We start from the raw sequence: 23583 nt of genomic DNA, 5'->3' as shown, positions 1-23583 counted from the left end.
ATCTGACATTTGTGGCTGTCTCCGTTAAGGATGTTTTTAAGCAGAAAATATGGGACTGGAGGCTGGGAGGAGTGGCCTTCCCTCTCTGGCTATTGAAGCTCCCACACATGTGCCATTTGTCATTCTCATACCATCCCAACACAGTTGAGTCTTGACTGCTTACCTCCTGCCTTTTGCTTCTAACTGGGTGGGGTGCGGTGGGGTGCAGTTGGGTGGGGGCAGGGGTGCATAAACAGAATGCTGATGAAGAGGCCCCTCCTCCACATTGCCCAAGAAAATATATTGACTTATTAAATCATTTTACTATTTAGATTTGGGGGAAGATGCAGTACTGGGAATAGAACCCAGGTCCTTGAACACGTTGGGAGAGTGTTCTACCATGGAGGCACGTCCCTAGCCCTCTAATAGGTAATGTCCCATTAACACCAAGCTAAGAAAAGCCTTGATGAGAAGGTCTTCAGCCAGTCATTTAAATGTGAGTAGACAGTTAACTCCATATACTGAGCATTCATGGGCTGTGTGCCAGCCACTATTTGAGTAATGTTCAAAGGACAAGGAAGCGTAGTTCCCTGACTTAAGGGACTCAAAAATACCTATTCAGGAGAGAAATAAAAATTGTGCTTTAAAGAAGGGAACAATTACAAAATAACATATCAACAAGTGAAAAATGATACCCTGCAGAGCAGATCAATTTTAAATGAAGGAGGGAGAGCTTGCCAGAAATCTAATTGAAGTGTCTGAACTGGAACTCAACTAGGCAAAAATAAATAATGTCTCCTTTCTGTAAAGATGCATTGACTCATTTGAGATTGACTGAGCTGCCTTTATTTGGAAAATAAATAAAAGAAGAGAAATGTAAGCATTATGCTTAATTTCATTTTCATTGGAAAAGGTATTTGGGGGTTATATGAGAAAGACAGGGTGAACGTAGCATAGAATAGTAGAATTAATAAGAGGGCTTCCCCGGAAAGCTGGTGCCTAAGTTAACTCTTAGGAGGATCATTTGAGAGGAAGAAGCAGAGCGTGTGGAAGAGAATCATTTCCATGTTCTCCTCACCTGGGAGCGATGACTCAAAGAGCACACTTCTAAACTCTGCTCCTAGCCCGGAGATGGCTCTAATGTGTTTGTCTTTTAGCTGTGTCATGTACCCCTTCACAAGGATCCTAAGTGTCAGTGTGGCCGAAGGCAACAGGACTTGAGCTTAGCCCTGACTGTCTCAATGTTGGAGGAGTGACATTGAACCAACTGTGTCATTTCGCTGACCTGCTTCCCTATGAATGAAATGCAGCTTCAAGTGACTCCCTAATAGCATCACTCGTATGGTCCATGCTAGCTGCCCAGCCTGGTACCCGGCATCCTGTCCTCCAGTGATTGGTAGTTGCTGTTGTTAGGGTGGTGGCTCTCATCTCTTGAGAAACATTTTGTAAGTAAATAAATAAAAACCCACGCATGTTGGTGAAATGGTGCATATAGGACACTTCGAATCCCCCAGAATGTCTCATGACGACCCATGTCAGCTGTTAGTTCTATAAACATCATTATCTGGTTCTTCATCAGAAAGTCAGTGGGTTTTGACAACAGCTTACATCTGGGAAACGGCAAAGTCACAGAACAAATAATCCACATCCATTTGCCTCGATTCAAACAAGCTCGGAGGCCTGTTTATACAGCAGATTTCTTTGGAAATAAAGAGAGAACACATCTAGTCATTAGCATGTAGGGTAATCACCCAGCTGTCGTTGTCATGTCTAATTAAGGTAAAGAAAGCTGGATGGGGCCAGACACTTTCCTTTGGTGCTGGCTTCCCAATCAAGTTCTTCTGCGGATGAGTTATTTACCCCTGGTCACATCCACAGACATCAGGTTGCTTTTCCCTTCCCACCAATGTAATGCCTGTGCTCTAATCAGACAGGGGCCAGGGCAACCACTCCATTATTGTATAAATCTGATAAAAAGAAATGAAGTCAGCTTGTGAAACTTCTGGGACCCAGAATATGTTATAGATCTAGAAGGAGCAAGGACCTGGCTTCTGATGTCTTCACTTGGAAGATGAATGATACACTGGTTGGAAGAGCTTGACCTCTGTTCACCCTTGAATCTGAGTCGGAATCAGTCAATCTCAGGGTATTGTTAAATCTGTAGTTAGAGAAGAAAACAGGGACCAGATAGAACCATAGGCTCCTTTGTATGTCTTAAGACATCTTTTCTGTCTGGTAAATTGATATAAATTACAGATCTCTAACCCAAAAATCTGAAATACAAAATGCTACAGAATATAAAGCTCTTTGAAGCCCTTTGACCTGTGACCTGATACAACAAGTAAAAAATTCCACACTGTGAAACTTTGACCCAAGACATGCAAAATATTGTATTAAATTATCAAGCTAAATGTAGAATTTCATTTGAATATGGGTCCTATTCCCAAGATATCACATGTACATGCACTTAACTCTTAGGTCCAAAATACTCCCAAATCCAAACTCTTCTAGTCCTTAGCACTGTGACAAGGGGTATTCAGCCTGAACGTATTGTGGTCCTCCCATGTGGACGACCGCAACTGTTTCCCAACATTCCCAATCTAGAGCAAGTACAAGATTAAGACTGTAAACTCTACCAAGTAGAATTGTGTCTACAGATTGTTGCCCATCTGGGGAAGAATATAAAACAATGCTTACCCCCCTGTTGAGGAGACACTGTGCTACAGGCAAGTAAATGATTTTGTGTAATTCCTCTGAAGGAGACTGAGTGGCCCCTCTGTAAGAATAACAACAGTGAGTAGCTCTTGAGCAGTTACTTGATGCCAGGACACGTGCTTTGACCTTGTCTTCCCTAACTTGACCTTCACAAATGCCCTGTGACATGTGATTATGACCTCCAATTCAGATGAACAAACCAGCGCTATGGGAGTTAGTGATGACCCCCAGATGGCGTACACAGGGTGACCGGGCTGGGACTGATGGGCTAGTGGCCTGATCCTAGAGTTTCCCTTATGAGATCTAGATGCTGGCTATACCTCTCACCCTCAGCACCCAGAGAAAGGGAGGTGCTTGCAGTAGAAGTAAATCAGAAGTAGGCTGGAGTGAGGGAAGTACTTGAAGGGGTGAGTACTGGGAAATGTTGAAATGGTTGATCATAGGAGTTGATTATCATTTTCTTTTTGAGAGTTAAAGCACAGGTCTCTCACTCCCAAGTGAATTTAAATTTCATCTTAAAGAAGAGCTTATATTTCTTAGAAGCATGATTCTCGGGGCTTAAAATCTACAATGTATTTTCCCTCTTCACACTAGCTCTTCTAACAGCTCACTGCACAGTCAGGTAGGCTCTGATTAGTTCAACAACCCCAGCCGTAAAGATTCCAGAGTTCTTCTTGATTGAAACCAATAAAGTCTAAATTGCGTATTATTTGGCCTCCGAATTGCACCAAGGGACTAAGCGTTTGAATCCAGGCTCTAGTGCTACCCCCCAGCCCCGTTATAGTGAGGCTAGGGATCTCCAGCCTTGACTGCAATCCGAGGTCACAACTTAACTGGAGTGAAACCTCTCTTCCAGCCCAAGCAGCTGTTCTGGAATGGAGACTGCACAAGGCGCTGCCGCTGCTTCAGGCGCAACCTGATCCAGTGCGACCCACGCCAGTGCAAGTCAGACGAAGAGTGTGCCCTGCGCAGTGGGGTGCGTGGCTGCTTCAGCACCAAGACCTCCTACTGCTTGGCCGCGGGGGGTGGTGTCTTCCGCACCTTCGATGGTGCCTTCCTGCGCTTCCCCGCCAACTGCGCCTTTGTGCTCTCCACCATCTGCCAGAAACTGCCGGACATCTCCTTCCAGCTCATCATCAACTTTGACAAGTGGTCCTCGCCCAACCTCACCATAATCTCACCTGTCTACTTCTACATTAACGAAGAGCAGATTCTCATCAATGACCGGAACACTGTCAAGGTTTGATTCTTAAGAAATGTGCCAAGGGAACTAGGAATTTGGTAGTGGTCTCTTCATTGTAGTTTATCCCAAATATCTGAGTTGAAGGAGAACAAGGGATTGCTCTAAATATCCTACACACACGCCAGATTTTAGAGAACTGAAACATGAAACTCCTATGGGCATACGAATAGGCCACTGTCTCTGTTACCCAAGATTCCAAAGGCCTTGCAGGAAACAGCTTCTCAGGCTATAATTACAGCAGGCCAGCAATGGAGCTCCAAGTTATCAAATGGTAGACAAGGCAGCTTTACTCTGGATTATTTTCTAAAAGGCATCTCATTAGTTTTTAAGAGTCTTTGCAATTATTCTTGGCATTGCCCACTCATACTAAGACCAATCCTCATCTCTGCCATACTTTCTCAAAAGAGAAGGCAAGTACTTGTCATAAAGACAATGATGTAAATGAAGCCTAGAAGATCAACCCCCTCTACCAGAGGCCCCTGATAACATTCCAACTGAAAGAAAATGTCGAATTTATCTTAGATTGATTCTTCCTTAAGACCATTGCCTTGGTTGTTTTTGCTTGTAAATCTAAGACCTGTATGTGAATACATGTGAAAGGTACACTCATCTACATAACTACTATTTGGTTTGAATACCCTACTCATTCCACTTAGGAAAATAATCTGCCCTCAGTCTGCAGCTATACCAGACTGGCCACGTCAGGTTGACCCAAAAGAGGGAGTCAGGCTCCATTACAGGGAGCTCAGGAAAGAGGTGGGGATGGGAAGAAGCTAGGCACATCAACATGTTCTGGGATAGTGTGCCTTCCACCTGCTTTCCACTACCAGCTCAGCTCAACCTAGCACTGAATGACCCTTTATTTAAAGAGTCATCAAATAGCTCAGTGCACAGTGTTAGGCAAGAGGCTGGCTTTTTGCAAGATTAAAACGAAGAATCTGGGTTTTACAGCTGGCGTTTAACTTCCAGGAAAGTTGCAACTGTTTTTGACACTCCAATTCCTTTTGCAAATTGGCCTGCATGGAAACAGCCACACTGGCAAGAATACAGGAAGAGGTGATAGTGACCCTCGGGAGATATCACTGCTGAATAATACCCCAAGCTAGCCAAAAGGAAATGCAGAATTTTTTTAAAGTCATCTTTTTTTCTGTAACAACATTACTAATAACCATGGTAGGGGGAGATCCAATTTATTTTGTAAGTGCAGGAAAAACATGTTATATCCAATCCCAAGGGCTAAGAAATTTTACAAAGCTGGAAAATGACAAATGTAGAAAATACTGTGTTTATAAGACATCTGGGAAGAACTCAGGTTTGCACATTATAAATAAGAAAACAATAAACATGGCAGTGATCCACAGGTCCATTGTAACCATATTGAACTCCCCTTAGAACAAGATTATGATGTCATTCTCAGTAATTGGTAGATGCTGGGGAAAGTTTAATACAAAAATCTATCCATTCACAGAGGGCAATACTATTCTGTTTTCTTCCCTCCTTAACTTATCTGTCCCTAAACTGCAGGATAAATGTATGTCCTTAAACTCTAGGGCAGTGGTGGTCACCCTATGGCCTGTGGCCAGATTTGCTTGCTGTGTCTGTGTGTTAATGTGTATGTATACACATGTGTGCTCTGGTGTTTGTGGAGGTCAGAGGACAGACAGTCTCCGGTATCATTACTCAGGCTCTGCTCACCTTTACCTATCTATTTTATTTTGGAGATGGGTTCTCTCACTACAAGCCCAAGACATTCTTCTGTTTCTCCTCCCCCACTTTGGAATTACAGGCATGAGCTACCATGCCCAACCTTTTCAATGTGTGTTCCTCATGCTTTTGAGGGCAGCACTGTGCTGACTGAGCTGCCTCCCAACCTCTCTGACTTTGTAAATAAAGCTTTATTGGAAGGTAGTCACTCACTTTGTCACACATGGTGATTGATAGCCCAGCACAAGGACAGCATTGAATAACTGTGGTAGGGAAGACAGGGCCTGTAACATCTGACCGTTTTCTGAAAAGATGGGCTAATCCCGATGCTCAGATAAGCATTTCCTATTTTTTCTGCATCTACTAGGTAAACGGCACACAAGTAAATGTTCCATTTGTAACTGGCTTGGCAACCAAAATCTACAGCAGCGAGGGTTTTCTGGTGATTGACACCAGCCCGGACATCCAGATATACTACAATGGCTTCAACATCATCAAAATCAGCATCAGTGAGAGGCTGCAAAACAAAGTGTGTGGCCTCTGCGGCAACTTCAATGGAGACATGACTGACGATTATGTGACTTTGCGGGGGAAACCAGTGGTGAGCAGTGTGGTGCTGGCCCAGAGCTGGAAGACCAATGGCATGCAGAAGAGGTGAGTATAGCCCAGTAGTCCAAACATGACCATGCTTTCCTTGCTCCAATCTCCCCACATCCATAAGAGGTACGAACAGGGAGTGCCCCTTTCTTAGTGGCCATCTTCCTTCCTGTCATGCAGAACTTTGAGTTTAGCCTTTGAAGTTTAGGTGTATTAGAGGCCCCAGGAATTTTTCCAATTGCAGGAGCTGGGCTTTGATGATAGAATTCTCAGTTGTCGTGTGATACTGCTCTCAGCCACTCAGGATAATGGGCCTGGCATTAGAACTGAAGCTGTCACCAGCTATCTACCTGAGACCTAGGGTCCCCTGCTGGGAATGGGATGGAGGGTCAGCACAGAAGGAAAGCAGCCCTTTGCTCCCTAGTGCTGGACTCTTTCCCGGAAGGGTTTATTGATGCTGTGAATCAAGGAAGCCTTTTTAAAAACATGGGCTATAGAGGTGATTATCAGCCACTCCGCTCAGGCCAGCCGAGACACAGCTGAACAAGTTATTGCAAAGATCTTGACTTAGGGTCCCCCTTGGCTGCTGCATGGTGCAGGCACTCTCCTAGCTCTGTGAACATGCTTCTCCTTCCTGATGTTTCCTTGCCTGATTCCTTCATGCCCAACATGTCAGATACTGTCTAAGTGCCCAGCTGTATACAGGAAGAGTGCTCCAAGCTTCCGGCCTCGCCCTAAGCAAACCCTGAATAATATAGTATGTTAAGATGATCCTGTAAAACAGTGGACCCAGAGCTAGGAAGCACCATAGCATCCAGCTGGGCGTCTCTCTTTACTTGGAGAAACATTCTTAATGGTTCATTTGCACGAGGAGGTCCTGGAAGTGCCAAGCCAGGACTAGAGTCCCTGACTCCAAATTTGGTGCTGCCTCTCTCTGTATCCCACTCAGTGGCTCACAGGTACAACAGCTGCTTTGGGGCATTTAAGTCATTCTGAGTTTCCCACCAATAAGGTCCTAGTCCCTGGAGAGGCTGGAGAGGCTGTGCTTCTGTTTTCATTTTGTTTTCTTTTCTCCTGCCTTTCTTTGTCTTTCCTTCTGTGAACTGTCTTCAGCTGCACACAGCTCTCTTGCAGAAGTGTTGCTTTTGATCTCTGACAGCTAAATTGGAACTGGCTAGAAGCTCCTGAATTTCCTCCTGGGTCTTTCATTCTGTGGGCATCATTATTGTTATTGTTACTCTACCGATACGCTGTTCGGCATTATTATGTCAATGATATCAGTGAACTACGTCAAAGTATGAATGGTTGTTATATCAATGTCTGTTGGCATGTAGCCCTTTGGCTACTAGTCCATTTTGGTATTTTTATCTTCACTCTATCCCAGTGATATGAACAATAGAAATTGTTTCATTTTTTTTAAGTGGGTAGAGACCATTGGAGCCTGGCTTTCCTAAGGTCATATTGCTGGTTAGCATTAATAGTTGCATGTTATATGAACGTCAGGGCTAGCTAGCCCAACAGGTACAACAGGCACGGTCATACCTTCTATGGGAAAACTCAGATGACTGTTTTTGCTTCACTTATTCTGACCAGACCTCTCACCCCCAGCTGCAACGAGCTACAGTTCTCACAATACGCAGCCACGTGTGACAATGTGCATATCCAGACCATGCAGGGTGATGGCTACTGCCTGAAGCTCACCGACATGAAGGGCTTCTTTCAGCCCTGCTATGGGCTCCTCGATCCCCTCCCCTTCTACGAGAGCTGCTACCTGGATGGCTGCTACAACCACAAGAAGTTCCAGTTGTGCGGCTCCCTGGCTGCCTACGGCGAGGCCTGCCGCTCCTTCGGCATCCTTAGCACCGAGTGGATTGAGAAGGAGAACTGCTGTAAGAGAATTCTTTATTCCATGTGGGTGCTGTGTGGGTAGCACCGGCTTTTCAGATGTCATGTCCACCCCAACTTTACTTATCCACGGGGAAGAGAGGAGGGTGCTGTGAGCGACCCCCGGGACTCAAAGGGCGCATTTCCAGGGGAGCCTAGCTCACCTGTAACCCCTGTTCAGTGATAGATTCTGAAAAGCAAGCTGAAGGTGGGGCTCTGGGTTAGAAAGGTACGCGTTTAGTGACTTGGTAGAAGGACATAGTTAGTCTTGGACTCCTTGTTGCTCTTAGTTCTCAACTTAGCTCCACTATCAGAAAGGGAAAGGCATTGGGATGGCTCTATCTGACTTCAAAGGGAGCTACTGATGGATGTCTATAGGGTTTGTCCATTAAACTAGATGGTGAAATAAAAACTTCTACTCCATACATTGTTTTCTGTGCTAAGAAACTTCAATGTGTGTAGTATTTCCAAGATTCAATGTGTTTACCCTCTTACTGTGTTAACTAAATAAATGAAGTAATTCTTAAAATATACATACACATATAAGTGGGAAGTAAGTATATACATAAATGGCCATTATATAATTGGCCATTTCCATGAGTACAGTATTGTGGTGTGACCAAAAGAATATGTTTATAGCCAGATACATAATACCAACCCTGAGTGCATCTAAGAGCCAGAATGGTATCCAGGACCATTCCCAAACCTCACCAACATTGGTGAGTCGCATTCAAGTGGAGGTACATTCAGTTCAGAACCTAAAAATAATGTAGTTAATTAAAATATATATTTTGTGATTTCAGAAACTGTTAGGAAAATTACTAGTCTATTGGAAATCTGTTTGGTAACTAGCAATTTACTGTGTTCATAAGTAATTTAAAAGTGTTTGAACTTTTTGGCTCTATCTACACACACACACACACACACACACACACACACACACACGCTTGCGCTTCTTCCTGTCAGAGGGTGTTACTTTCTTCCTGCGGACTACAAGTGTCCATCATTTCTGTTCTCCTTGGGCATTCTTATTCGCTGTTAGCCATTGACACCATTTGCTGACTGCTCACTGTGTGCTTGTCCCTGCGTCACACATGGAACACGTGGGGTGAGTACTGGGAGGTCTTAAAAACAGAAAGCCCTTTCAGAATAATATAGTTAAACGGTGTGGATGGTTTTCCTTTGTCTTTCTAGAAATTAAGGCTCTGTACTCTCACCATGTACAATTAGTGACTCACTCGAAGGGCTTGGCAGCCACGTTAAACAAAGTGTGTGTGATGAAGGATATACTAAAAAAACGATTTGTTTATTTTTATCTTACTGTATTTGTCTGTGTGTATATATATATATATACATATATATATATATGTGTGTGTGTGTGTACGTATGTGCATCATGTGTATGGCTGGTGTATGAAGGGGCCGAAAGAGGAAGTTAAGTCCCCTCAAACTTCAGTTAAAGATGTGAGCAGTCATGTGGGACTGAGAACCAAACCTGGCTTCCCTGAAAGAGCAGCAAGTTCCCTTAACTTCTATCTTTCTAGGCCCTGGATTTTGTTATTGGCCTTATTTTTGTATGTGTCTGTGATGGAATCATTCAAAAATCCACTTGCTTAGTAGTTTTTAAGTACCCAGTGTCCTGTTGTACCACATATACAGTTGATCTCCAGAACCTGTTTCTTATAACTGACATGGGAGATCTTTGTAAGCTCCATAAAAACTCCCAACGCAGTCTTAGCTCCTGATGGGCAAGTGCTTCCTTAGCAAAGAGCTATGGCACGTTGAACAAGGGTTCTTCTCTTTTGACTGGAAGGAAATGCATCATGTAGAGAATCGGTCTCTAAAGAGAAAGCTCTTGGTTAGTGAATGTCAAGTATAGGTGGGGGATATCTTGCACGAAGTGTCATCTGTTACAGGAATATTGCTCATAACCACAGGGTGGTGTTTTACATCTTCTAAGCTTTCACATTATTACCTTATTCCTTGTTCCCTTTAGCAAATGGTACTGTTGGCTGAATTGGAAAATTATGTACTTTTATAAGACCAAGTATATATTTGTGGAGAAAGTGCCCCATGAATCAAAGAGGTCTCCATAGGAGGGGCTTCTCTGGGATCTTAGGAGTCCTAAGGTTTTTGTAATGGATAAATATTTATTGAGCACTGCCTATGAGATGGCTGGGTGCTGGAAACAGAGAAACAAAATTATTTGGATGCGACTTTTCAATAAATAAAGAAAATTCAAGTAATTATAATATGTACAAAACATATTAGATGTATGGGGTGGTGGGTACAGAAATTATAGAATGTGGTGGGTGTTAATTGTGATATGGTATGGTAGGTACAGAAATTATAGAATTACTTGGTAGGTAAGTCTGTATTTTAATTCTATAGCTTACCTTTCAGGATGACCTTGGGTAAGTTTTAGCAGTGAAATTGGTGTTATAATACTCAGTTTCAGGAGCATTTGTGAGAGTCAGTCATGCTAATTCAGTTAAAGCTTGAGGTGTGGTGCAGAGCCATAGTAAACACCCAGTTGCCAGTACTTGCCATTACGTCCTGGAGGTCACCACGTCTGTCGACTTGCAGGTACCCACCTGACTTCCCAACTGAACTGTGTCAAGTCTACTGCTACTGTGTGTAGGTGTGAAAATCAAATTGTGTGTTTCTGTGTTTTCCTTTTTAGCAGGAGTGGTTGAAGACCCCTGTGTGGGGGTAGACTGTCCCAACAGGACCTGTGAGCTGGATAATGGAGGAGAACTATGTGGATGCATTGAGCCACCCCCATATGGAAACAGTGAGTGACTGGTGCATCTCCACCCAAAAGGTCCAGTGAGGAAGCTTATCAATAAAATGCCGGACAAGGGGCTGTGTGTGCCCCCGCCACAGTGTTAGGAACACAAAAAAGCAAAGCACTCAAGAGCTAGGATGAGCATTTCCTCGTAGCTACGTCATTTTCTTCAGTGGACTCTGAACAGTGTATATGAACAGAATCAGCCATTTCCACGCGAGTCCAAGTAGCATCAGTGAGGCTCAAAGTCGGTCTTTTAGACCCCCAGACAAGTAAATGGTGTGATGCTAACAAGAAGGGATTAGGAGAGTGCCAGGCGCCTGGAAACTGACTTCAAGCTACCTTTATGTGGCCCAAAGGTGTTTGATCCTAAAGACATGGCTGAAGTGCTTGACGTGAAAGGCAGATAGCCAGCACTCCTTCTGTTCCTAAGGTCGGTTCTCCCGGGGTTACAAATGGCCTTGTCCTCAGCAGAGCCCACCTGGATGCCCGTTTAAAGGGGGCGTGCTTTGTCTTTTGGCTCCATGAAGTTTTCCAAACCAAGTAACCCACAACACGTGCTAATATTAGCATCATTCAAAGATAAAAGCCCAGTTGACTAGAATGTTCCATAGGAGGGGGCATGCAAATGTTTTTCTTTGTTTCTATAGTGTTTGTTACTGAGTACTGACATACTCATAGAAAAAGCCTTCTACTGGAGCTCACCAGGACTCACTGGAGGCTCTTTTGAGCTGGGCTCAGCCAGGCCTGTGGGTGGTGGGGTCAGGCCAGCATTGCTCTTCCTGAGGCTTCTGCTTCTCAGCCAGACCACACAGTGACAGATTCTGTGTGTCACTTACAGAAAAGTACCTGCCACCAGCATGTGTGGGAGGAAGGCCTGGGTTTCTACAGAGAAGACAAAAGGCACTTTATTAGCATTTTTATCTTTTTAATAAGCCTCCACCAACGCCCAAGTTATTGCCTCGAATGATTTCATGTACTCATTTGGTGTGATCAAAACGTAATTAGAGAGGCTTACAGCCTCTGAGTGGAGATTGTTTCCTGCTTCTAAAGAAACACAGACATGGGGTCCCCAGCCCACCCCTGCGGCGAGACTGACTCCCACTGACAGGCTTGTCCTCCTCACTGTTCCCACAGATTCCCATGACATCATCGACGCAGAGGTGACCTGCAAGGCCGCCCAGATGGAAGTGTCCATATCTAAATGCAAGCTCTTCCAGCTGGGCTTTGAGAGAGAGGGTGTGAGGATCAATGACAGACAATGCTTGGGCATTGAGGGAGAAGATTTTATCTCCTTTCAGATCAACAACACCAAAGGGAACTGTGGAAATATCGTTCAGGTGAGACAATGGGGCAGGAGGGAGCACTTGGTCGAGGTGGTGACACCTCCTGGAGTTTGTACATTGATCACCCTTAAAGCACACTTATTAATGAATAGCAGAGCATGCATACAAAAATCAAAGACAGAAAGAGCATCATCGTTTGGTGCTAAGTGGTTGAGTGAACTGAAAAAAGCATTCTGAGTGGTACGTTTCATTCCTTGGTTGGTAGTGCCCACTGCTGTCCTTTGTTCCATAGATCTGCAAGGCACGTTACCTTTCATGTGCTTCTATTGTCTTACCAGGTAAATGGAGCCTGGTCCTGCTGTTTTATGTCAAAAGAGTGCTAACTGAAGTAAGGAGCTGGCTGTATATATTCAGAAAGGTCCTGACTTTTAGTGTCAGGGTTTCCAGTATTTGGTTTAATGAAGCATCTCATATCTTCTCTTGTTTCTTTCTGTGATGTAGTAAAGATCACGCCTCTGTTCATTAGTGCTTTAATCAGAGCGAGAATTGCTTAAAGGAGGTGAAACTCGCTTGCTTTGTTGCTACTTGTAAGTGTACCTGGTAAAATATTTCTTAGACAGATTTCAAGTTAAGGACTGAAAAAGAATTTCTGATTCAGTTTACATTCACAGAGCATTGTCAGTATCTCATGCTTTCTCTAGCCCGAGTTCCAACAGATATCTGTTTGTAGTTGGAATTCAGTGGTACATGGAATCTGCCTTCCATGGGCACTCAAGGTTACCAGACTGAAGGGCACTGCTCGTATCTACGGCAATACTTTTTTCCCCCGGTTGGTGCTGAGGCTGCTTTCATGCTGCTATATTCTAGCCTCTGGGTTTGGTGTGGAACGAAGCCATTTCTCTGCAATTCCAGGAGATGGGTTTGAAATGCTAACCGCATACTCCCATATTTTAATGATTTCTGACCTCCCCTTGATCTGCAGTCCAATGGTACTCATATCATGTATAAAAACACAATCTGGATAGAGAGTGCCAACAACACGGGCAACATCATCACTAGGGATCGCACGATCAATGTGGAATTTTCATGCGCCTACGAGCTGGATATCAAGATCTCCTTGGACTCTGTCGTGAAGCCTATGCTAAGGTAAAGAATTTCATGACTGCCCTCATGTTTTCTCTCTCCTTGACAGCTAAGGTCAGCAGCGTCACAACAGCTGGCATTTGTCTTTGAAGCACAAGAGAAAATATAATTCATGCTTCTAGAAACAAAATGCTCTCAACTAATGGTGGGAACGCTTTGTTTCTGAATCATGTGATACAGTAACTACCTGTGACCAATGAACACTTGAAATTTGGCTCGGGGGACAGATAGATTGATTTTTTAATTTTATTTAATTTCATTTAAATGTAAATTGCCCCATGTAGGGACCAAATTGTACAAGGCAGCCTTATGTGCTCCGCCTTCCCTCTACATTTTAGCTTGAAAAATGGCAGGTAATTGAATAAATAATAGACTTTTCTTTGTTCCTTGCCTTTCTTTGTTAGTGTCATCAACCTAACAGTTCCAACTCAGGAGGGCAGCTTCACTACCAAGATGGCACTCTACAAAAATGCCTCCTACAAACACCCTTACCGCCAGGGGGAAGTCGTGTTAACGACTCGAGACGTGCTCTATGTGGGGGTCTTCGTGGTTGGAGCTGACTCTACACACTTGATCCTCACACTCAACAAATGCTATGCCACGCCCTCCCGGGACAGCAATGACAAGCTTCGGTACTTCATCATTGAAGGAGGGTAAGTGACTGTGGCAGCCTTGTCATTGGTAACACACTCAGAGCCTTTAGTGTAATATTTTCTGTGTCATCTTTTAAGAGTGAGGATAGGTGCCAGTTTTTGTTGACACCCACAGGACCAGCATTTTGTATCAGCAGATTCATCTCACTCTTACACCCTGGGAGGTAGACAGTATAAGATCTAGCAACTTTGTCTAAAGTCACGCAAGTTAGCGGCAGATCCCCTATCATAGTGTGTTTGCCATATGATGCTTTAAATGAGGGATTCTGACTTGCCTGCCTCAACCTTCAATTTGAGAGGAATCTGGAATTCTGAAAATGAGTGATACAAAGAGAGTAGCTGAAGATCAAGGTCTGTGATGGATGTGCCTATAAGAAAGAATAGACTAGGGACAAAACTCAGTGGCAGAGTTCTCTGCCAGCATGTGCTAAGGCTCTGGGATCAGCTCCTGGTGCCATCAACCAACAACAACAGCAATAATATTGAAAGTAAAAAGCAATTAGAATGCCATGGCACCCCCTTATCTGAGAGGGGACACATTCCAATACTCCTAATGACTTCCTGCAGCCATAGATAGTTCTGAACACACTACATTTTCTCTTTATATGCACACCATGCCCATAATAAATTTTAACTTGCAAGTTAGACACATGAAGAGATTAACAACAATAGCTAATAATTAAAAGGAGCTGTTGAAACAATTTGATGCAATAGAAGTCATGTGAGCAGGGTCTCTCTCCAAACATCTTACTGTAGTGCACTCACCCTTCATCTCCTTATGATGATGTGAGGGATATAGTGTTGATGTGGCTGGCGGGAGGAGTGAGGTGAATGATGTAAGCCCTGGGATTCAGCTTCAGGCTACTACATACAGATTACTATCACACTCACTGAGATTCCACACTAATCAATCTGATAGCTGAGACAGCTACTAAATGGCTAGTGGGTCAGTAGCATATACAGCATGAACACATTAGACAAAGGGATGATTGACTCCTGGCTGGCTGGAGCAGGGCTTCATGAGATCGCATCATAGTATTCAGAATGGCATGCAATTTCAAACCTACTGAATTATTTCTTAGTTTTCCCATCTAATATGGTTTTAATGGGATCGAATGTGAATAACATAAACTATAGAAAGTGGAACCATACATTGGAGGAGGTTTCTTATGCTCGCCAAGCTTCTTTACCCTCGATATCATATGCCTTCCCCTCCTATATTTCCTGAAACATGGTTGCACAACAAAATGTATTCAATTAATGAGTGGGAAGACTAGACCAAAGAACAAGAATGAGTAAAAACATTGGTTGTGTCGGGCAAAACACACCTATGCTGATAAATTTTCTAATAATTTATTTTACTTTCATGGCACACACACTCATACGAAGAAGTGGGCCTGCTTTAAGTGTAAAATGCAAACGTTTTAGTATGTCAGCAGAACACAAACATCCCCACCCTCTGAATTTCTACTGGTGTCATCACCCCAGTACTTGGTACTTATTACGAGTGACTACGTTAATCAGATTTCTTTCTAGTCTAACTCGTAGAATTCAGTGTGATTTGGCTTATACAAAAAATTAAAAAAAGAATCTACTGGTTACAAAATAAGTCACAGATGTGGGAGGATGTCATGGATGATTGGGCTCAAGGAGATGTCAAGACTCTTCAGTTTTCTCTTGCCTTCACCTGTCTGTCTCTGCCATTGATCTGGTCAGCTGGTTGCTGGCAATCCTGGCCTCACATTCTGTTACTATTGTCATCACTAAGAACAGAACACATCTAATTCCAGATCAGACTCCCAAGGAGGGATGTGATTTGCCCATATTGGATCACCCTTGTTGGGAAGGCACCACTGAACTTCCTTGGCCTAGGCTGCCATCTGCCTCTGTGATGGAGCAGTGCTACTCTAGAAGTTGTTATTACCTTTGTGACTACAAGAAAAGGAATGGGAGCTCCATGAGAAGAAGAGGGGAGTGTCTCTGGAAAAGCTACAAATATCCCCTATTTTGCTGATAGCACAACCTTGGAGAGGTTAGGCAGAGATCGCCCAAGGCCACCAACCAGCAAGAAGCAGCGGAGTCATTTTAGGTTTCAGAACCCACAGTGACCTAATGCCCTGGGTGATACCTAGTGCATTGTCCAGGTGGGTCATGGAATTTCTAGGCAAGGACCTCACTTAAACGCTCCAAGAGCAGGGTGGGGCAGGGGACTTGGAGACTGCTAGGTGCCTCTTAGTCCTTGAAGTCACCATTAGCAGTGCCATTTTCTCTTTTCCCGTGCCTCTTCCTTCCCCTTACCACATTCCTTTACTGAAGCAAATGAGCTAAGATACGAGTCACTCTACAGCTACAAACCCAAATGACAAAGTTTAGGTCTCCTTTGAAGGACGAGGTGGTATTTAGCATTTTAAAAATAGTACTTAATAGACTTGACCCAGAGAGGGAGAGCAAGCCAGCAAGCATGTTCATAAATCTCAGCTTACCCCTGGGTCTGTCTAAATAAAGGCCTTCAAATTAAACCGTTGTTATGTGGGAAATTATCTCATCCTCAGGGAGAACTAGAATCCATCGGTCCCTCTAACCTTTCTTAGAGGCATGTGCTTATTGTTTTTCCCCACCCTCAATGAACTGATGGGGAATCATGCTCAGCTTAATGAATGAGCAGCAAAATGGACCCCCTCATGCACTAGAAGTTGCTCTTCCCCAGCTACATGGACAGCAGAGACAACACCAGTTTCTACCACCAGTCCAACCATCTGGGAACCCAAGACCCTTCTCCCTTCTATTCAGGAGCCTAGACAGGCAAAAGGACAAGTGTCAGCCAATATACCTAGCTAGCTTACTTGCTCCCCACCCCCTCCCAACACAATATTTTTATTGATTATTTTGGAATTTCACATAATGCATCCCAATGAGGCTCACTTCCTGTTCCTCTTAGGTACATCCCCCGACCCTAGTGCCCTCCTCCCCAAAAAAGAAGAAAAAAAGAAAAAATACACCAAGTCCAACTTGTGTTGCCCATGTACTCATGGGAGCATGGTCAAACTCCCAGGGGTCAGCCCCTTAAAAAAAAAAACTGAGTCCTTTCCCACCCGCCAGCCAGAAATCATTAACTGTGAAGAGCCACACTTCAGCATCCCTGTCACAATGTTTAAGCACTCTCTTGTTGATGTCTGTCTTGCCATCAGAGGCCATGCTGAGGCCATGCTGAGGCCATGGTCTGTGCTGCTGCCTGAGGCCTTGTAGGTGTCAGTGGTTCGTGCTGCTGCCAGAAACCATGTGGAAGTCTCTGATCTATCCTAGTGCTGACTGTAACTGGCAAGGAGGCTTCTTTTTGCAGTGACTACAGACCATAGTTGAGAATTCCAGACAGTGAAGGCTTCTATGACAACCCCCACCCCCCAAATAAAGAGTCTAGCCAGAAAGCTATTGGAAAGAGCTCTTAAAAAAGAGCTTTCTCCAAGAGAGTGTCCAGACAGCCATCCCCTCTGCTCTGTTGCATGGTTTTCTGATGCCTAAACTTCACACCATTCACATGTGAGAAAGGAGGGGGCCTGGCTAAAGAGGGGAGGCCCCTGTGAAGACTGGGAGTCTGAGAATCCTTGAACCGATTTAGATCCTCCAAATGAATAATAATAGCAAGGAACACTGTAGCACGCTTAGTTTTCCTTTCAAAGCATTTAAGAGACTATTGCTTTGAAAAGTCAAGTTGCATTTTGTCTAATTACAAAAACTAATAGGTGTGGGGACGCTGAAGGATAACTTCAATTTTTAATTTTCCTTATTGCTGAGCTATTTAATCCTGTGGGCTCGGGGGAAAGAAATGGAAAGGAAAAAAAGGCACCTTTTAAAATCTTTATCACCTAGAAAGTCTCCTGGCTGCTGTGGGCTCACAGTGGCCATGGCAGGATCCATCCATCCTGTCTTCCTTCCTTCCTTCCTTCCATCCTTCCTTCCCTCCCTCCTTTTTTCCCTCCCTCCTCCTTCCTTCTCTCCCTCCTTCCTTCCCTCCTTTCTTCCTTCCTTCCCTCCCTCCTTCTTTCCCTCCCTCCTCCTTCCTTCTCTCCCTCCTTCCTTCCCTCCTTTCTTCCTTCCTTCCCTCCCTCCTTCTTTCCCTCCCTCCTCCTTCCTTCTCTCCCTCCTTCCTTCCCTCCTTTCTTCCTTCCTTCCTTCCTCCCCTCCCTCTTTCCTTCCCTCCCTCCCTCCTTCCTTCCTCCCTTTCTCCCCTCCCTCCCTCCTTCCTTCCTTCCTTCCTTCCTTCCTTCCTTACCTCCTTCCCTCCTTCCTTCCTCCCCTCTCTCCTTCCTTTCTAACCAAAAATGATTTTCAAATACCTGCCATATGCCATGTGGTGTGCCACAGACACAGTGGTGACTGTGACTTTGTCCTTACACTTGAGGAACTCAACAGGGTCCTGCTGTCAAATCCAGAAAAGGCTACCTATTCCTGCCTGCTTCAGGCATGCATGTAAGAGATACTTACATGTGAGTGGGTGCTATAAATCGGGGCCCAAGAAAGAAGAGCAGAAAGGTCTTCCTGTGGGGAAAGCATCACATGAAGACACGAGCAACGAAACTAAAATGCATTTAGAGAACTCTGAAGTGCCTGTACAGAAGCAAAGTCACCATGCCTGGGGGATGGGCTGGCAGTGAGAACTAGGTATTGGAAATACCACCAGAAGCCAGAGAGGTGGGAAAGAGGCAGTCCTCCTCCATCAAAACAATCCCTGAGACTCATCCATCCTGCTCCTCCTTCCCTCCAGCTCCTACCTTCTTTAGCGTAGGAAGAGTCCCCAAGGGATTTGAATCAGGGCCCCTGCCAAGATCGATAATTAACTGGAGAAAACAGAGGAAGTAGGGCTTGTGTTTGTTAAATTGTCTGTTGTGAAACACAGCGCTGTGAGGGGGCGGACTGAGATCCAGAAGCATGGGGAAATTGAGAGCGGTCCCCATAGACGTTTCACTGGTAGCTGCTGTTAGGATAGCAATTCAAGGTGGCAGCCGATGTTTCAAAACCAACAATGAAAACAGGAGGGAGTGACAATAAATGGCACACTGAAGCAATCCAGAGGTCACTTTCAAATGTGAAGTCAGTTTTAGCACTTATGCCCACCACTTTGTATGAAATATGAAAAATTGAAATGAAGATGAGGATTAACCTCTAAGAGGAAAAAAATAACGCAAAAGCTAGGAGTCCATGATTTTTTTTTCCTGAATAGATGTCAGAACATCAAAGATAACACCATTGGCATTGAAGAGAATGGAGTGTCTCTAACCTGTCGTTTTCATGTCACGGTCTTCAAATTCATCGGAGATTATGATGAAGTTCATCTTCATTGCGCAGTGTCCCTCTGTGACTCAGAAAAATACTCCTGCAAAATTGTAAGTGTAAGAAACGATGTACTCAGCCTTTCTCTAACTGCCCCACAGTGACTGTGGATGCCTGGTGGCAGCATTGGAGCCACTCCACACAGTCAAGAGCGAGTGGTCATATTTTATGGAGAGCATATAGTTAGTGACGTCCATGTGTGAACTGCTCAGTCCCTGCAGTACCGCCAGGTCATTGGCATCACGCTAGGCAAGGGCTCCTGGAGCTGTTGACATCTTAGATGGAGAAATGCTATGCAGGAGAGCTGAGCTGTGCAATGTAGGGTGCTAACAGCATTATGGACCTCTAGACATCAGTAGTATTTACTCTCCTGTTTTTAACACCTTGAAAATGGTCTTCAAAAATGTCTATACTCTAAACAGACAAGATAGGCCTGGGTAAGGACCATCACAGTAGTCCCCAGGAGTGTATTGAGTCATGGATCCCAAATTGGATAGCCTATGGGCTGAGTCCCACTCCACTGGTACACAAAGTCATAATACAGTTTATCCAAGCACTCACACCTAACAGTCTGGAACTGGGTGGGGTTGCAGACAAGGGACAAATCCATCATCTTCTCTATGCCAGACTGACATCCTTACCACGATAGTTATGTCTTCAAGATGGTATTGCTCTAGATCCTTATTCCTAGCCTTTCACATTCCATCTTTATGCTTCCCTCGTGTTTACAAAAGCAAGATGTGAATTATGGTCAGAGCTACTATCAGATGGCACCGCATATATTAGTATCAGACGAGATCCAACAATTTTCATTCCTGAGCAGAGAGCCTCTTTGAATCTCATTCTAGTGTGGAGAGTATATTTAATTCTGCTTGACATAAAGCCCAGAGTCCCAGTGGGCTCGATGATCAAGAATGCATTGGTTCTAATTAATCTGAGCAGCGATAGTGCTGGAGGCCGAAGCCTCTGTCTCTCTTGGAGGTGGAAACATGGTGAAGAATAAGTTATCAGCTTAATTGTGTGAAATCTCCCTCTGGTGTTCTGTCTTTCAGAATTGCCCGCAAAATTCCAGGATCGCCACAGATTATACAAAAGAGCCCAAAGAACAGATCATTTCAGTGGGACCTATTAGGAGAAAAAGTATGTATGTTCCCTAAAACACACTATAAATTACTAAGACAATGGGAGTTCAGGGCTGTGACGTCCTCACTTGTGACGTGTAGTCTGGCAGATAAGGAGGTGGTCTGGAGACACTGGTATGTGTGGACTGCCTGTGTCCCCCAGGAAAAGCTTTTCATTGGCTTTTAACAACTCTTTCTTCCTTCCTCTCTTTAGTGCCCCCACCCCTGCCTTGATTATGAGTTGCAGGGTTGGTATGTCTCTGATTAAGCCTTCCACATGCTCGTTTTCAGGGCTGGACTGGTGTGAGGACAATGGAGGATGTGAGCAGATCTGCACCAGCCGGGTAGACGGGCCTCTGTGCAGCTGTGTGACTGGAACCCTGCAGGAGGATGGCAGGAGCTGCAGAGGTGGGCTCCTTCTGAAGGGACGGCCAGCTAAGTGACAAGGAGAAATCAACTGAAGCCCACTTAGTATCCTGTCTGTGACAGCCCCGAGGAATTCCAGAGCCCCTCCCCCCAAAAAACAACCACCTTGGGCCCTGGTCTTTTATCTAAAAGATGTGGACAGTTAAAAAAAATTGATTCAGTAATTTCTAGGCTATTTGTTGATCATATAACTTTAGCCAAGTCCTCTTACACTGATGTTGGTGTTCTGGACATGGCAGCACATACCTGTAGTCCCAGGCCCATGAGTTCCAGGTCAGATTGGATTGTACAGTAAGACCCTGTCTCAAAGAAACAAAACCAAACAGACAGAAAGCCATTGGCTTCTGATTTCCCTGATCTTCTGAGGTGCACAGGGCTCTCTTAAAGGTTGGATTAACCCGCTTTTTTGTTTCTTAATCAGAGCCATTTGGGTTTTCCCAATACATTACCTTCTATTTGAGTGCTGCTGGGCAGGTCTGAAGCCTGTTGAGCTGACATGTTCTTGCTATGACCCTTTCTGTCCACAGCCTCGAATTCTTCAGTCGAACTTCAAGTTTGGACCCTTCTTCTCATCATGACCCAGATGTCACTATGGCATTTTGTCTATAAATCAGGCACAACCTCATAATGAACTCAAGGTGCTTCCTTCAGTCTCTGTAGGTATAAAAGGTGTGTGTCCCCCAAGTCAAAACCTGTTTGAACGTGTACAGTCTTTCAAGCTCATGGCACCTTCCTCCAGCAGTCAGATCTGGAGGACACTGAAGTCCCTGGCTCCTCTTTCACGGTATGCAATGGTGGCTTTTCAAAGCCAATGGGGGAGGGAGACAAAACAAAACAAAAAACAAACAAATAAACAAACAAAACAAAACAAAACATGTATTTACCCTAACCACCCAAACAGATGCCACTGAAGACCTTGGTTCAGGCCAAAAACCAGTCAAGGGAAGCCTCTGGTTACAGGAGTCTGATGGGAAATCTGGCCAGAAAACTCAGTTTGTCCCCTGGGATTTCTGGGCCCCAGTGGTTAGAGACAGGCCTATCACTGTAACTTTGGATGAAAGCTGCCACTTCCTCTAAGGAAGTGTGGTCTCTGCTGTGCAAACACTGCCCTCTACCCATGCTTAGCTCCTTCCTCACCTGCTGTGGCCTCCACCTTGCCATGCCAGCTTCAGCCACTGGATATGATGTTTGCAGACCTGGAGAACCTCACCCACCCCATGCCCACCCTCAAACCCAGTCCTTCACTTTTTATAAATCAACCAAATACTTTTAATGTGTTTTATCCTTAAATAAACTTTGTGTTCAAGTATTCTCATTATTTGGTGTCTTGACTCATTCCTGTGGATGTTAAGTTCTATATGTAGGCTAGTAGCATGCTAGGATTAAAAAACAAAAAGAACCAGCACTCAGAAGGCAGAGACAGGCGGATCTCTGTGAGTTTGAGGCCAGCCTGGTCTACAGAGCAAGTTCCAGGACAGCCTCCAAAACAATACAGAGAAACCCTGTCAAGAAAAAAACAAAAACAAAACAAAAACAAACAAACAAAACCAAAAAGAAAACAGCAGTAGACACTGGGCTGGGTAGGCATCGGCAGCCAGATCCTTAGTGTGTGGGTGATGTCCTTGTTGGTACGCACTCACAGAGCATCCTCAGAGCACAAACGTATTCTGCCAAAGAGAGGCAGGCAGCATCCTCCTTTGTAGGTGGTACATAAGCAGATACTATTATTAACCACAAGAAAAACAGCCTTTTAAATCTATCTCTGGGGTACCTCCCTTTTGAAGGTTATAAACACAGGAAACCATACTTCAGGTTTGTTTTGAAGTTATCTTGGATTCAAATGGGTGGTAATTAATTTTTTTTGTTCTGGGAACTCTGAAAAGCTAGATAAAAAAGTGTAGCTTCTTTGTCCATGGGCTCTGAGCAACGGCGGCTGTCATTTTACTTGTCCAAGGCACCTGCTGCGTGTCTCTGTTACTGAGCTGAGGAAGTGAGGTGTAGCCCTGAGCTACCCCTGCTGGGAGACCAGAAAGTTGCATCAGGTTTGCATATTCACAGGTGCCTTGGAGCTAGGAGGAGGATGGGGACAGATGGAGACCAATAAGCGTGTGCTTCAGCTTGGACACCTGAGGGTCTTTGGGGAAAATACTGAATGTGGTTGAAGGATTCAAGCCAATCAATCCAAGCCAACTCTGAGTATTCATCTATGTTGGGACAGAAACTGATGGTTGGCTGCATGTTCTCTGCTTATGTGAAAACTTCAAGTCCTTACTGCTTGAGATCTGGAGACATCCACCCCAGGGAAGGCCAGGGCTTTGGCAATTGGATCAGAGCGGTCAAGCACAATAAGGTCTCATTGAGTGCCTTAGATACGTGTGAACAAAAACATCAAGAAGGAAATTAAATATTACTTAGTAATTTATCTTCATTGAATCTCATGACAATGTCATTATAAGTTACCAAATTTAATACTATGTTTTGTTTTTGGTTTGAGCCTTAAAGTAATTATTTGGGCTGAGGAGAGGGCTCAGTGGATAAAATCCTTGATGGACAAACCTGAGGATCAGAGTTCAGAACCCCTGTAAAAACTGGGAAGGTGTGGTGGCCCATTCTACTCTCAACTTTCAGGAGACAGAGACAGGATTCCTGGGGCAAGAGGAGTAATGAATTTATCTGATCAGTGAGCTCTGGGCTCAGCTGAAAGAGACTGACTCAGG

General features: G+C 44.4%; 1 protein-coding gene across 1 annotated transcript in view; it reads left to right on the top strand.

Annotated features, from left to right (window-relative positions):
• Window positions 1–22181, top strand: part of LOC101824250 (tubulin-specific chaperone cofactor E-like protein) — a 140686-nt gene extending 118505 nt beyond the window's left edge. Inside the window, exons 20-30 of the mRNA XM_013112828.2 lie at window positions 3551–3934; window positions 6009–6295; window positions 7847–8127; window positions 10805–10915; window positions 12047–12249; window positions 13178–13341; window positions 13743–13991; window positions 19210–19372; window positions 20372–20459; window positions 20732–20848; window positions 21394–22181. Of these exons, the coding sequence (XP_012968282.2) occupies window positions 3551–3934; window positions 6009–6295; window positions 7847–8127; window positions 10805–10915; window positions 12047–12249; window positions 13178–13341; window positions 13743–13991; window positions 19210–19372; window positions 20372–20459; window positions 20732–20848; window positions 21394–21494 (2148 nt within the window). The 3' untranslated portion in view covers window positions 21495–22181. The remainder of the gene's footprint in view (window positions 1–3550; window positions 3935–6008; window positions 6296–7846; window positions 8128–10804; window positions 10916–12046; window positions 12250–13177; window positions 13342–13742; window positions 13992–19209; window positions 19373–20371; window positions 20460–20731; window positions 20849–21393) is intronic.
• Window positions 22182–23583: the final 1402 nt, after the last annotated feature.

Source organism: Mesocricetus auratus, unplaced genomic scaffold, assembly GCF_017639785.1.
Source record: "Mesocricetus auratus isolate SY011 unplaced genomic scaffold, BCM_Maur_2.0 Super-Scaffold_100022, whole genome shotgun sequence".
NCBI classification, from domain to species: domain Eukaryota; kingdom Metazoa; phylum Chordata; class Mammalia; order Rodentia; family Cricetidae; genus Mesocricetus; species Mesocricetus auratus.
This window is presented reverse-complemented; position numbering and strand designations above follow the sequence as displayed.